Below are 15,901 nucleotides of genomic sequence, written 5' to 3'. Positions count from 1 at the left end.
CACAGACTCAGCGTGCAGGTCGGGATGTACAAGCCATGGATAGCAGTGAACAGTAAACAGGTCGGGACATAAATTTAGCTTGCCGATCGAGATGTGCAGACCGGAGATAGCAGATGACAAAGACAGGTCTGGATATAAGCTTAACACAGATCGGGGCATACAAGTCAAGGATAATAGTGTATAAAAGTAAGGCGGGTCCAGATCTCGGAACGCAGGCTCGTCGTTCAGGCACTACAGGATAAATCAGCCAAGGAATCGTAACCGCTTGTCAGAGAATGTCAGAGAATAATCAAGGTGTCAGGGAATATGCCAACAGTTGGGGCTCAATACACCTTCGATTTTGCCGCCAGCCTATTAAGTAGAGCCACGTGTCAATCACCATCAGACAAAGCCTGACAGCCAACATTCCCTGACACTCGTCAGACCCAGAAACTTCCATTGTAGTATAAAAAGGGATGTCTTGTCTCTTATGCAGGTTCTCTCACTCGTCATTACTCATTAGTCTTTACTTTTCGTCCTTTCTCTGTGATTTTTGGGGAAAAATTACCTGACTTGAGCGTCGAAGGGCCTGACCCGGGGACTTTTTCCCTGGTTTCTGGTCTCTAACGACTGGTGGATCCGTCTGAGTGTGCGCAGAGCAACAGCGTCATCGTCCTGGTCATCTATCGCCTTCGGCTGCCCGTGTGAACCTTTCCAGGAGGGTACCCGGTAGATCCAACGCTTCAACGACTCTTTGTCAACTTTCCGCACAACAAGACCCGCCTTCATTCGACTCAGCTTCCGGATGGGATCAATCATCATCTTAATATTAATATAGTCAGCCCTCGAGTCTCTTTTGTAAATATTGATTTTTCCCAAGTGAGTTTTAGATACAAGTATGGATTAAAACTCTTTACTTTCGTGAAGATGAAATTGTTTCGCACACTTCTGGGATTGCATCTCAATTTCCTTTCAAGATGCTTGAAAATTATAATAGAATGAACAAAAAAGATTATAAAGATAATGTTTATCTTCAGGGAAAGCCGCACACGCATCACAACCATTACATTCTGAGTTGTAACTAATCAAATGCCGTGCCATATGTGTGGAAGGCATTGCAAGTCGTTCGAGACACGAAGTCGTCGTCAAATTGAGCTTCCTGTAATTTATGACCAGGAGAAATTTCCACAATGATAAAGACAAAACGTGTGGAAAATTAAGTCCAAATTAATTATGAGACAACAACTTCCTCCGGCCCTTGGCACGAGTCATTGTGAACCTTGTCTTCCTCCACGGACGATAAATGAGGGATTCGCACCAGTTGCGTCAACTGATCATGCTTCCTCCGTAATCCCCAACTACAGCTGGAAGCCAGCTTCCCTCAATTTTTCTCCATGCGTCGTCTACTCCACCCATACGCACTCTGCCTTCTCCTGCTGCTTCTCCATGCTTCCAAAGCGAAGACTCGGGCTGAGGATCTCGATGGGGAGGAGAGAGAGGAGTTTATCAAGGATTGCCAGACTAATTCCACCTGCGGGGGAATAGACGTCAGATATCCCTTCCGCCTGAACTCGAGTACGACTCCTGAGTACTGCGGCGCTCGGGGCTTGGATGTCTCGTGCTCCGCTGCCGGTGACGCCATCATCACGCTTCCTCGTTTAGGGCTCTGCAAGATCGTCAACTTGGACACTTCTTTTAGAATTGAGTTATTAGGGGACGAATGGGCTCAGTGTCCCCTGCGAAAGCTCAGCTCCACCAATCTCACCGGCTCAATTTACGACGACTACTACTCCGACAACAACTATATGCTGGTGAACTGCTCGAGTGAAATACCAACAGATCCGGATTGGATTACGGGGCCCATTCCGTGCCTTAGCGATGGGGGTGAAGGGCAGTGGGTTTATGCAGCGAATGCTTGGTCTTCCATGGACCTGCTCCCGTCAGGATGCGTGGGCACTGGAATCGGTGGTTGGATCGGATATACAGGCGGACGGACGTTTCGAGATCGGGTTCAGCGATTCATTCGAACGCGACAGATGGATTTAAATCTTAATATTCCGGAATGGAAGAACTGCGAATTCTGCTATAGCGAAGGAAAAGAATGTGCATTTAGCCGCAGAATAAACCAAACTGCCTGCTTAATGAGGGCGAACCACCATGGTAATCTTCATTCCATCATTCTCACCTTCCTTCATATTCTCTTGTCCAATAACATGATAAAATATTAAGAAAATTTTGCTATTTTTATTTTTTAAAACTACATATAATCAACCTTTTCAACAAATATAATTGATCGAATGCTTTCTTTCTACTAGATATGCTAGTTTTTTTTTCCCTACTAGATAATATAAATCATTACTAATTGCTTGCTTGCTTGCTTTTTGTTTACAGGAAAAAACATCGGACTCATAGTCGGTGAGTTTTCTTACCGTTTTAATATTGTATTCTCGAGCTAGTTTGTTAGAATGGAATATAAATTTTATAATATTATTAGTTCAATCTCTTTGTTAATTCTTTCTGTGCAGGAGGAAGCATAGGTGGCTCTGTAGTTGTGTTAGCATCTCTTATTATAGTATACATTATAAGGAAGTCCGAGAAGGATCAAGAAATTCGTTTCAAAGTAGAACAGTTTCTAGCGACATATGGTGATGCAAAACCGACTCGATACTCTTTTGCCGATATTAAAAAGATCACAATGAGGTTCAAGAATAAGTTGGGGCAAGGTGGATACGGAAGTGTGTACAAAGGGGAGCTATCGAACGGTATTCCTGTTGCAGTTAAGATGCTCGAGAGTTCAAAAGGGGAAGGCCAAGAATTCATAAATGAAGTGGCAACCATCGGAAGGATTCATCATATTAACATTACTCGTTTGTTGGGATTTTGCTCGGAACGATCAACTCGTGCTCTCATCTACGAGTTCATGCCAAATGAGTCATTGGAGAAGTATATTTTCTCAAGGCAAGACAAAGGAAGCAACAAACAGTTGAGCATGGATAAATTGTTGAACATTGCCATAGGCATTGCTCGAGGCATCGAGTACTTACATCAGGGATGTGAACAACGTATTTTGCATTTTGATATTAAGCCGCATAACATTCTATTGGATCACGATTTAAATCCAAAGATTTCAGACTTTGGACTAGCAAAACTTTGCTCAAGGGAGATTAGTATTGTCACTATGACTGCTGCGAGAGGTACAATGGGATATATTGCTCCTGAAATGTATTGTAGGAATTTCGGGACTGTGTCGTATAAATCTGATGTCTATAGTTTTGGCATGTTGCTGTTGGAGATGATAGGAGGTCGAAAAAATCATGATCCTGAAATAGGAAGGGAGAGTGAGATTTATTATCCAGAATGGGTGTATGATCGACTAGTTGAAAGACAAGACTTGGAATTGACGATGGAGATGGAACAAAAAGATGGAGAAATATTAAAGAAACTCTCTAAGGTGGCTTTATGGTGTATTCAATGGAGTCCAACTGATAGACCTTCCATGACTAGAGTTCTTCATATGCTTATAGGGAGCTCAGAAGAAGTGCCGATGCCTCCTAAGCCATTTGTCTCCAACACTCATCCAGATTATCCTAACTAATAAATATATCAAATATGCAAGTTCTCTCCTTTTGTATGTAAGTTGTAAGTGACTTATAATAAACTCATGCAATTTGATTATGTCAAATATATTATATGTTGAAGTAGAGGAAAGAATTGGACAAGAAGCCAATTCTTTATTTGCCTTTTCTATCCTTGTACATAAAGCATAATAATATGGCTTATTTAAACTACTCTCTGCTAAGCAACTTTCTTTCTTATAAATTCTAAAATGTTCATAACTACTACCCTCTTATTGTCTTACAACATCTAAAATCCTTGACTCCTTGTTTCTTACAAACTCTAGAGTGTTTTGGAGTTCTCCACAAAGCTTGTAAGTTGTCTAATTTGTGATTCTTGAATAATTAAGTTCGCGTTTACAAGAATTATTTTTTTCATAGTGAATTATTTTCCACTGGGTATGTCTTAACTTAATGCTACATGTATCTTTACCACACTTGTTCCTAAGTGGATTCCTCTAGTTCTGTTATTCCCATAATCACAGGTTGAGAATGTGGAGGTTTTTAAAGCTAACAGATCTTATTCATTGTCTTGTTGAACCTGTTTGTGCTTTAGCTTTTTTCATTGAGATTCATATGTTATGCGGCAATTCTTTGGGATGTTTGTCTAAATACATAGATCCTAATTGTCTGTAGCAAGTGTTGGTTAAAATGTTAAAGGAGTAAACATGATGATGTTAGATAAGCTGATTCAAGTGACGCAATGACCTCTTCAAAATTTGGATAGAATGAGCCTTTCCTTCTACATTGCACATAAAATAAGCTTTTCCTTCCTTTTTTTTCCGCTTCTACTCCACAATCATTTCTGTCGTCTTTGCAATACTACTGTTCTGAAAGAAACTAACAGGAGAAGATAAAGTCTGAAGAATAACAACTCAGCTATGTGTAGATACTGAAAACGTCAATGATAGGGCGAACGGCTAAAGGAATTCTAACCCAATGGACACCATCTTCCCATGTCAGACTTCCAAACAAGTATCCACTATGCACCTTTAGCTCCGAGCGGAACTTCACCTTGAAGTTTAACTTACTGATAGTAGAATTGAACATTAGGATCGAGGGTTTGACACGAACACTCACCCCAGGAGGAGCTTCAACATGAGCAGTGTACGTGGATGCAACTGGACCAATATTTGTAACTGTTCTTGAGACTGTTAATTTGCCTTTTAATTCAGGTATGGCTATAGATGGAAGATTAAGATCCTTCTGTGATTTATATGCGTCGTGGCAGACAGTGGGTTGTCGCACAATGGAACTCACAGCAGTATTGTTATGGCCCATAGAGCACAGGAAATGCACATAATCAGACGGCACCATGTCGTATAGCAAACCGGGATGTATGGCTCGATTTGGATTCACATGTCCACCTCCATAGTCGAATGAGTTTGCTTGCTTGTTAGGAGCTCCTTCGGCTGCTATATTAAGGGCATTTTCATCGTCGATAGTAGCTGTTGGTAGCACAATACAATTTAGGTCACAATTGTATTGCTTGACAAATACAATTCAAGCAAAGTGAATGCAACTTGCCTGTTGTGATTAGCGCAGATTTTATTGCAGCTGGGCTCCAATCTGGATATGTTGCTTTGAGAAGAGCAACAATTGCAGTAACATGAGGACAGGACATGGAGGTGCCGGACTCGATTTTAAAATCAAGTGAAGGTTTACTGTTCTGTGGAGAAGCAGGTGACCAAGATGCTAAGATATTTACACCAGGGGCAGCAAGATCAGGCTGAAACAGATGAGCAGATAAAGAATGTCAGCTTATTGATATTTAGAACTGAAACTGATTTCACAAAGTGAAGACGTAACGATTGAAGTGCAGTTGCACCTTTAGCACATATGGTGAAAGTGAACTAGGACCTCGAGATGAGAAGTATGCTACTTCAGGAGCTGTAACAGTCCCCAAAGCTGTTTTTGTGGGGCTAAATTTAATCACTGGATTCCTGTGACACGATCACATTGAAAACTTTTAAAATTGGAAGTATATGTTCGAAAGAAATCTGCTTTAGGGCACACCTTGTATTGCCAATGTACATGAGTATATTTGTTCCAGTTTCAAAGTCAACTTGGATGCAAGGAAAATCAAATGCAAAGGAAATGTCCTTTGTCAAGAACTGTGAAAAGATGACCGCAACCCCATGGGCTCTTCTTACAGTATCTGAAGCAACCAGCGGGGATCTTTGTTCCCGAGTCTGAAAGCAGATAACAACTTTTCCTCTTGCTAAAGTCGAATTTAGCGAACCTGCACTACAGCCTCTAGAAAAGGCATCATAGTTAGAGAGTATATTTGCCTTTTAAATGGATGTAGAAAATTTTGGACAATGAAAAGGGCCTACCGGGCATCAGAAGCATCTGCTTTATCTGAAGCAATATCTTCAGCATAAACAATCCCATAAAACTTATCTGCATGCTCTCCAAGGAACAAAGCTTGACCCTGAATGTTCATGATCAAAGATCAGATCAAGGCGTTCTTTGTTTTCATAAAATTGATAATCAGATAATGGAATACGGACAATGACTTGTTAATCCTAGTATTTTTCAGATAATTAATATACAATCAGTCAAAAAAAGGAGATATTGAGTTTAGTGAGCAAAGCAGTCTCACATTTTGTTTGCACAATTAATTAAATAGTCATAGTTAGAAATTGAATGTTTGAATTTGAAATCAAAATGGAATGTATATTTTATCTCAATCAATTTTTTAGAATCAAGAACCCATGAAGAAAGGAATCAGTCACAAACTAATGGAGCATTTGGTTTACAGAAAGGAATTGAAAAGGAATAGGATGACTATTCCAAGAGAATAGAATTAACAAAGCGCAAAATAGGAATATTTATCATGGAATGAAATAGATGTTTTCCTGTGAATTTTTATGTTTGGATTATAGTAATCTTATAAGTATTAGACAAAGAATAATGCTCATAATGATAAAGTATTCCTACATCGAAAAAAATTTAAAAAAAATGTCCAGTTCATACAACTTATCAGGCTCAACCTAATCCAAACAACCTATCCCGCCCACGTAGCCAGACTACCAGCTGACCTATTTTGCAATTTATAATATATACATTTACTCTTTGGAAGATTAAATAGAGTAAATTAGGCACCTTTGAAGAAAGGATAAATAAAAAATAGTTATTCCTAAAACAAAGCATTGAATAGCTATTCTTTATAATTAGGAAATCATAATTCAAAGGAAACTCGTACTCCGAATTCACTTTTATAATCAAACATAGGAATACTTATTCCATGAGAATTCATAAGTCATGGAATAGTCACTCCTATGAACCAAGTGCACTATAATTAAATAGCCATTGGTATGGAGAAAAGGTACTTAGAAGAATATGAAAAACCAAAAAAGAAACATTCAACCCAATGAGTTAGTTTCCTTAATTATCTACCAGTTACCATTACATTAAGATGTCTACTAAGCTGATAAGAGAGATATTCACTGATACTAGGAATGAACTGGCATTTAGTAATCATTATTATAAAGTGGCTAGTGCTACAATAAGTTATCCTTTGTATTGATAAATTCAAATTCTCGCATATCATCTACTTTAGGGGCATTCCTACTCAATTAAATTATGGAAAATTTGATTATAATATTTGTTTATTTAACTTATAAACTTATCTGAATAAAAGTCCAATTTTTAACTAGCAAACTTGTGATCTTTTAACTGTTATGGGTTCAGAATTTGCCACTATGCATGCCCAAAGTTACAATAGAAACAAAAGTAGATCTCATGAGTTACAAAACAATTATAACGAAATTAATTATCCTCTAGAGGTAGTAAATAAATCAGATTCTTAAGTCAATCACAATCAACACCTACATATGAAAGCGTGAAACTTACTGCTTGAATTAGGTTATTCCCAAGGGTGATCTTTGTCACAAAAATCCGATCTATTGTGCTTGCTGCGACAGTTAAAATCCAAGGAGCAGTGTTTATCACAGTTTGTGAAAAAGGTCCAGAATTTCCAGCAGAACATACAACAGAAATTCCTCTCGCTACAGCATGAAAAGAACCAATGGCCAGAACATCCTCAACATATGCAGGAAGTGGTGGTGATTGGCCTAAAGACACTGAAAGAACATCTACCCCATCATTGATTGAATCATCAAATGCAGCAAGAATGTCTGCAGAGCTGCAACCACCAGAAGCCCAGCAGACCTTGTAAATAGCCAACCTGGCCTTCAAAGCACCTCCTCTTGCTAATCCGCGAGCAATTCCCATAAAGCTTGCATTGCTAACAAATGCACCAGCAGCAGTAGATGATGTGTGGGTGCCATGCCCAACGGCGTCTCGAGCAGAACGATACTCAACAACATCACTTGTATTTAACATCCCATATTCAGCTTCATATCCTCGAATGTACCATCGTGCACCAATTATTTTCCTGCAAAAGGCACTATAATGAAACTCCAACCGTCACAAGGACAATTTTACTCAAGATTCATCTCAAATACTAGTCTGGTACTTGTTTGGTCAAACTGGTATAGCCATAATGTCAGTATGATAAAAAAAAATTACAATATTATTAACTCCTACTTGACCAAGTGACCAAACACATTGTCGTTGATAAGGAGACCCCATATGAACCCAATTGTTCCATTAATATTATATTGATATACAGGATTTTTATGGGGGTACATTAGATTTATAGGTACATTTGAAATACAGGATTTAACACAATGTATTAGTGGTTTCAAATATTGGAATGATCCATGTACTTGTATTGTCTGAAATGTACAATTGAAAACAAATATTGAACATCTTATTAGCAAAACCTGAGATCAACAAGAGAAGTGTTTTCAAAACTGAACATGCAATCATCATCTTAGCCTGAGAAACAAAACAGGCCTGCGACATGCATTCCAATCAATCATCTCTTTTAGAATCAAGCTAAAATATCCAACTATGCATAAAGGAAATATGACAATATAAATGAGGTCTCAGTTCCTTCTGAACTAGGCTTCTAATTTTCAACAAAAATCTGAGAATTATGCTTAACTAAACAAAAGAACCAAAAGATAAAGAATATCATATTGGAATATCCTACATGCGCTTTATCGTGCATGCAATACAGCTTATATTGAACTTTCCCATGGATTTCTACAACCAAATATTGGATTTGCTGCATCCAAGACTTCAACAAGATTTATTTGGCATTATCTGACAGTTGTTTTCATTGCATTCATACCCCAAGTTTATCATTGGCAAGAACCCATTTCAGTTGTTTACCAAAAGGGATTCAATCAACTACTTGTAATCCAGTATCGAAAGAACTTGTCAAACTTCAATATCCATGTGTTTATTAACTAAATGACAATCAGCACATACAATTCATCGAGCTACTTCTGGCAAGTTTTCATAACTTTGCTATACAAAAATGCAATTGATGCCTGAGTTATTATATATATCTATCAAGGAATCTCTCCCTTTCCCGGAGAAAAGGATTTTTTTTTTGCATGTCAACAAGCATTCATCATGGAGTTTCTACATAAATTAATATAGTGACAAGTATACTTCCCTTTAAAGAGTCTATCACTGTACCAAGGCAATCCTATTTGAATGTAGATGAAAAACATGAACAGATAGAATTATAAAAATATAGTTTAAATGCTTCCTTTATGCTTACACATAAAGAAAGATCCTGTACTGTCCCAATCCACCAAGAACACACCACAATTCAAATTCCAAGGTTATCTATAGTGAAAGACCTAATAATACTAATATCAATGATGTTAGATTCAATGCATATCGACTAAACTAAATATTTACTAGGATGGAGCGGAATACATAAATGGGTCACACAATATATATTAGCTATCATACACTGCTTAAATAAGAGAATTGACCAATTTAACTTATCACACCCAACCACTAGCCCAAAATACTTAAAACCAAGTTAATAAGCTACCACATCTAACTTATAAAGTGCTTCTATTAGCCCACAACTCAACATTAGGGGAGCATATTGAGGTGTTACATTAGCTGTGCTGCATCTTAAACTCAAAATCATTTGAATTATGATTTTTAAGGGGATACTCCAAAATACAACTAGGTTATAACTAGTACTTTCATAAAAATATACATTTACATACAATGTGAAATTAATTGGCAATCAAGCTAGGGTATCATTAGAGTTGTCAACGGTTGCGCTTGAGCTAGGCCGAATCCAACCCATGATGACCCATGAGAAGTTGTGTCAAGCCAAGCATGCCCAAATTGGATGAAGTCCTTGCTTAGCACGAGCACAAGCCCAAATGGAACAGTCGGGTTAGAGTTCAACCCATAATGTCCCGTGCGAAGTTGTGTTGAGCCAAGCATGCTAGAATTGGCCAAAGTTCTTGCCTAGCACGAGCCCAAACCCAAACAGAGCTAAGCAAGGCCCGGTTCAGCTTGCTCTTGTCAAGCCTAGTCTTTTTAAATATTTATTTTTTATTACTAAAAATTAATTCAAAATTCAAAATCAGATTTAATATTATTAAAATTGATAGTTTTATTAAATATTATTAAAAAATTTTATATTTATTATTAGTATTAATGTCGGGCTCTACATTTAGACCCACATGGTGTCAAAATCTGCATGGGCCCAACCCATTTGTATTTGGACCGGATCAGACATGATTTAAACCATGTCGGGCTAGGCCAAGCCACAGGCAACCCACCCTAATTGACACGTTTAGGGATGACAAGTAAGTTGACTATCAAGTACCCTATTAGATGCCCAAGTAACCTAGAAAAGGTAAAAAATGAATAAACTCAGCTTACAATATGAGAATAACCAAATTTTTAAATTGAAAATCAACACAACAAAACCTCAAGAACAGATCTCAAGCTAGATGATTGAAGATTGGCATTTCATCCTCATTGTTGAAGGAGTGAGGATAGTGAAGTGCCAATGCTAATCCAAGATCAATTGTTTCGTATAATAGCTCACAATTTGAATCCCTCTTCCTAGTATTGATCATTGTACACTAAACCACTCACTTATCAATATTGGCGCTGAAACCAATATTTGTAGTTCAACAGTATTGTTCATCTTATAGTAGTATATGCAATATTTAGACACATGCTAAATTATATAAATATCTTCTAATAATCTGAGTTTGATGTAGAATGTGAATAGTATCAAAGCATTATATTTTACTAATAGTAGGAAGACAGAGTTATGGTACGGACTACCACAAAACACAGACATGGTACATTGGTACTCCTTCCTAAGGAACACTTTAATAGGTGCAATATTGTCAGAAATGAAATTTAAAATGAATAGAAATACAAAATGACATTGCAAGTTTGGATTGAATCATATATCTAGTGGTATGATTTAATCTGAAATGAAAAAAAAAGAAGTAATTCACACCAGAAATTTAACTGAATTTTATGAAATAAAAAAAATAAAAACCTATTGCAGTTAGAAGCATCAAATTTCTCCCCTTGTTGGCATGTTCCTCTCCATCGTGATGGAATTTTGCCAATATCATGATCATTGAAGCTCTCAGATTCAGGCCATATCCCTTCAATCAGGAGTAGAATTTTTTTTTCAAGCATAAATTAGCATAACATTGTTACCATTCCAAACTGTACACAACTGAGTCAAAATTACCAGTATCTACAACACCAATGATCGATCCATCGCCTGACCTACTCTTCGGGATAATCCCATCTGGAAAGCTTGCCTCTAAATGCATAAAATCCCAACTCCTAGTCGTGTGCAAATCAAGAATCCGATTTGGTACAACATGAACAACTCCCGGGTAATCTGCACTCCACATCTAAAAGCTTAATAATTCTATGAAGGCATGTTATGTACAGAAAAATAACAACCAAAATTTACAAGCTTACTAGCAATGTGAGCCGCCTGAGACTTGGTCAAGACGGCAGCAAATCCCGAAAACCCATGCTTGTAGTTGTACAAAATCGAGGAAGTGGCAGCTTCTTTGCTGAAAAAAGAATCAAATTTTACAACTGAATCTGACTTCTACGAGCAACTACAATGGGGATGAAAAGGGCCATGGCATACCACCCGAGCACGGTGGAAAGCATTTCGTGATGCAGCTCCACCATTGCCTCTGTTTCGTCCTGATTCTTCTCTCCCATATAAACAATGTAGACCTAGTACAGCAGCAGCACCATCAAAAAGCCATTGTTTGAGATTTTTTAATTTTTTTTTTTTTTAAAAAAAAGTGATAAAGGATGCATCAAATAGGAGGAGAACTCACATTGCTCGCAAAAAGAAGATCCGGGATCAGAAGGTACTGCAGAAGGAGCAAAGGAAGTATCAAGTGGGAAGAGGAAGAAGTCATGATTGAAATCGCGACAGCTGCAAAAAAAACACAGAAAAGAAGTCACAGCTGATATATAAGCCACTGTACTTAACTCGATGCAGCGAATCATGGGCTCACCTTCTTCCTTTCTCGTCCCTTCTCTTACTCAGAGAGGGAAGGAGCCCACGGAAAGGATCGCTCTTTTTTCCGCTGTATCCTTCGATTGCTCCAGAGAGCTTTCCCTGAACAAACTAACCGCGCTTCGCGTCCACCCCAAAACGCCGCGGGGGAGGGCAGTTTAGCGCAGAGCCCAAAATGGCGGCAATACCCTTTGTATCCGGGCGATTTCACAATTCTCCTCGGCGATGGAGATCGTGAGCGATCTCAGAGGAGTCCGACTGTGCGAGCTCCGGTGACGCCGCTAGTCAAACCTGGAAAGCTGGAGCCAGTAAAGGGTGATGTATTATATTAATTTTAGGAATGAAAAAAAAAACGTAATTTAAAATAATCAATAATTATTTTAAAAATATATATAAATATACACTCCTTCTGTTATTTATTATTATTATTATTATTATTATTTTTAAAAATATATATAATAAATTTCTCACAAATAATTTTTAAACTTCCGCACTTGGATGAAATAAATTGTTGCGATTGCCAGTTTATTTTATCTTTTGTGCCATATTTGAAAGTGTGAAGCACTTTGTGTGTGCCCTTTTTAGTGAGGCACCACACATAACGCGTATCGAGCATTCAAATCTGTTTATGTTTACATAAAAAGTAGGTCTTTAAACTCATTTAATGCAATTTGTAGTCATGATTCTTTTTCAACTCCAACATTCTCCAATTTTGTTATGTCAATATTCTTCATGATTGGTGACAAACGAGAGTGGCTCGAGTGTCGACGGCGACATGCGGCGTGAGGGAAGTTAGGATTTCATTAGAGATCGAGGAGGAGAAGAAGAGGCGGTAAAGAGTGTGGATGGAAGAAAGTGGGTTGGGGAAGATGCCGTTCGGATCCTCTTGGTTTGTAATTCCTAATTTCTTTCTTAGTCAATTCTCTCATTTACCTGAATGTCGTTTTATTTATGCTTAAGTTTATCTGAAAGACTGCCTAATTCATTAATGACATACTTAGATAGTTAATTAAAGTTTATCCATTTTGACCTTTTTAAAGTGAATTTTTTGTTTTTTATGCAAGTGAGAATATTTTAGTTAAATTTTATCAATTTGAGCATTGATAAACGAATTTTATTCTAAGTATATTACTAATGAGTTAGGTAGTTTTTCAGAGAAGTTTGAATGGAAATGAAAAAACATCCGAAGTGTAAAAAGAGAAGGGATCAAGAATTATGAATCAAGAGATCCGAACGGGAAAGAAGATAGTTCGTCGAGGAGAAAGCTTTTAGTTGCACTATTGCAATAATATCTAAAGAATTTTAAAATTTACAATTAAGTCCTTAATTTTTTTAATAAATATTTTGTCATCTCATAATTTAACAATTATGTTATTATATTTAAATTTTATTCTATTAAATTTAAAAATATTATTTTTTATATTGTCAAAGTACATTTTTTGTCAAAATACATAACGAAGGGGTTGATTGAGTTGATATAATTAATGTAAAAAGAGTATCTCAATTTTAAGCTTATATTAGGGGACTGGATCTTCTGGTCCCCTTGTCCTGGTCCACTCTTGGACAGGGATTAAGGGATTGATGGGAGGTAATGACCCCCACCTGTTAACAGGTGGGGGGTCATTACCCTCACCAATACAGAGGTTGGACCATGAATTGGTCCAACCTTTGCGGACTAGAGGATCCGTCCATACTAGGGGTAGTTTTTTATAAGTTTAATCATCAATTTGAGTTAATCTAAGCAGACTGATCTGTGCGGATTGTGTTAACAGGTGGGGGGTCATTACCCTCACCAATACAGAGATTGGACCATGAATTGGTCCAGCCTTTACGGACCAGAGGATCCACCCACATACTAGGGGTAGTTTTTTATAAGTTTAATCATCAATTTGAGTTAATCCAAGTAGATTGATCTGTGCAGATTGTGAGCCTAGACGAGCTAACCTATTATCGGTCTATGTTGGTCAGCGGGTTAAAATTTTTTTTCAAAATTTTAAATTAAATTGTAAAATTCAACAGGCTCGACTCATCTAATTTGCAATTCAAATTTAAAATTTTTAATTTTTCAATCATTTTTTGACGGGTTCATGAGCCATCCATTTTGGATTGTGTTTAGTTGAGGATTTCTCATCCCGGCTAAACCTAACCTCGGACCGGACCTATAACTGAGTCAACTAGCTGGTTATTTGTTGATCTATATTGTGACCCTGAATCATAACTGACCTAAGATACTGAACCAATTAAAAAGGAATTTGTTTATGCTCAGATCCAAACCCGGGTCTCCTGATTGAGCACCAAATAAATTAATTAAACGATAATTATTAATATTTTTATATGTTAGTTAATTATTTGATAATCAACTTTTCTTTTTTTTATATTATTTTTTAAATAATTAAAAGAAAAAAATAAGAGAGACGGTTATTAATTTATAGCCATTGACAAATGATTTTACATGTTAGTTAATTATTTGATAATTAATTAATAATTTTATTTGTTAAGAATTATGAATTTATAATTTTAAATTTTTTAATATAATAATTTTGAACTACGATAAATCATAATGAACCATGAACCAGATCGTCAACCGACGATTTCAAATAGTAAATTAATTTTCTAAACCGTGAATCATAATAATTTTGAATGGTTAAAAATTATCAGAAATCGTCAATTCTGAACTATCTATCATTGCGAACTAAATCGGATCTAATTCCGACTGTCAAAATCGCAGGTTGATAGGCACGGCGCCATGATACGATGAATTTATAAGCTCTTACGTATTGGCTGGTTTGACACCTCTGCTTAGGAGGATCATAGACTCAGATGGTACCAAGTGGACGGAGCACTTTCGAGAGGCCAGTTCCATCAACTCACACGAATGAAAAGCAAATCCAAATCGGACTTCGCCGACGATCCCTCTCTTGCTCTGATCTCCATTAGTAGTGGAAGACGCTGTTCTAGTGTTCTTCTCTCTCCCGCCCCGCCGTCCTTTGGCTCAAATTCTTAAAGCCAAACCCCCCAAGTGCTTAATTAAGTTGGTTATCAACAGATAATTAAGGACTCGAGTTGCGACGGTAAGCCTTCTAATTAAAGATCGCTCTTGATTTATCTTTTTTATCTTATCCAGGGCCGACGCTTTTTGCATTACTTCTTACAGCCAAATCCATCGATTAGCATTGTATTCATTCATTCCTTGGTGGATCGGACGGTTATGATATTCTTATGATGTGTATTGTATTCTTGAGATGTGATCTAGTCCATTCGATTGGCGAGAGGACACGGGAATATTAGGACAGAGGATCTAATCTCCTATTTGACACATTCGCTAGCGCTCGTTTGGCCCACCGGAAAAGCTACTTGACATTGTCAGAGCACCAAGCCTGAAGGGTAAGGCTGCCTCTACAGGGAGGAGATTCGTAAGACGGCAGAGAGATCAGTGGTCAGCGGCGGATGCGGAAAGGGAAAGGAGAAAAAACTGAGAGACTGAGGGTGTAGAATTGGTAGGAGTTGTTATTTTTTTATTTAATAAATATTTTTATATTTGAATGTAAAATTGTTTTGTAAAACAAATATAATGTTTTATTTAAACTCGTCTAGCTTAGAGTTGAACAATTAGCCTTCTTCATTGGCTTAATCGGCCTGTCTAATATGATTCCCACAGTCTAATAAACTTGTTGAACTCACTTGACTTGAACTCACTCAGCAATTAGTCAACCTAACGATCTAAGCAGAGTGATTCGCTCTAAATTCATGGTTTTTTTAATCCATCAGATCCGATCGACCAGCCCATGAGTTTACCAATCGAGACATAGCTAGCTGACTCGATTGAAAGTCTCTTAATAGTCCAACCCGATCAAAAATTATCACATGATATTTGACTAGTTTGCTTGAC

The 15,901-nt window shown here is 37.4% G+C and overlaps 2 protein-coding genes across 2 annotated transcripts; one reads left to right on the top strand and one right to left on the bottom strand.

The window, feature by feature from the left end:
- Nucleotides 1-1,232: 1,232 nt before the first annotated feature.
- On the top strand, nt 1,233-3,767 carry LOC122014635 (rust resistance kinase Lr10-like). The gene is made up of 3 exons (XM_042570958.1): nt 1,233-2,139; nt 2,371-2,394; nt 2,505-3,767. Exons 1-3 carry the CDS (start codon nt 1,374-1,376, stop codon nt 3,572-3,574), a joined length of 1,860 nt encoding a protein of 619 aa, XP_042426892.1. The 5' UTR covers nt 1,233-1,373; the 3' UTR covers nt 3,575-3,767.
- Nucleotides 3,768-4,283: 516 nt separating this feature from the next.
- On the bottom strand, nt 4,284-12,310 carry LOC122014634 (subtilisin-like protease SBT3.9). The gene is made up of 12 exons (XM_042570957.1): nt 12,011-12,310; nt 11,828-11,928; nt 11,629-11,720; nt 11,451-11,548; nt 11,212-11,367; nt 11,011-11,122; nt 7,452-7,995; nt 5,930-6,027; nt 5,610-5,849; nt 5,422-5,536; nt 5,121-5,322; nt 4,284-5,041 (listed from the first exon to the last, which is right to left on the bottom strand). Exons 2-12 carry the CDS (start codon nt 11,909-11,911, stop codon nt 4,473-4,475), a joined length of 2,310 nt encoding a protein of 769 aa, XP_042426891.1. The 5' UTR covers nt 11,912-11,928; nt 12,011-12,310; the 3' UTR covers nt 4,284-4,472.
- Between the last annotated feature and the right edge of the window lie 3,591 nt (nt 12,311-15,901).

Source organism: Zingiber officinale, chromosome 8B (genome assembly GCF_018446385.1).
Source record: "Zingiber officinale cultivar Zhangliang chromosome 8B, Zo_v1.1, whole genome shotgun sequence".
Classification (NCBI taxonomy): Eukaryota; Viridiplantae; Streptophyta; class Magnoliopsida; order Zingiberales; family Zingiberaceae; genus Zingiber; species Zingiber officinale.
The sequence above is the reverse complement of the archived record's forward strand: the minus strand, read 5'-3'. Positions and strand labels throughout refer to the sequence as shown.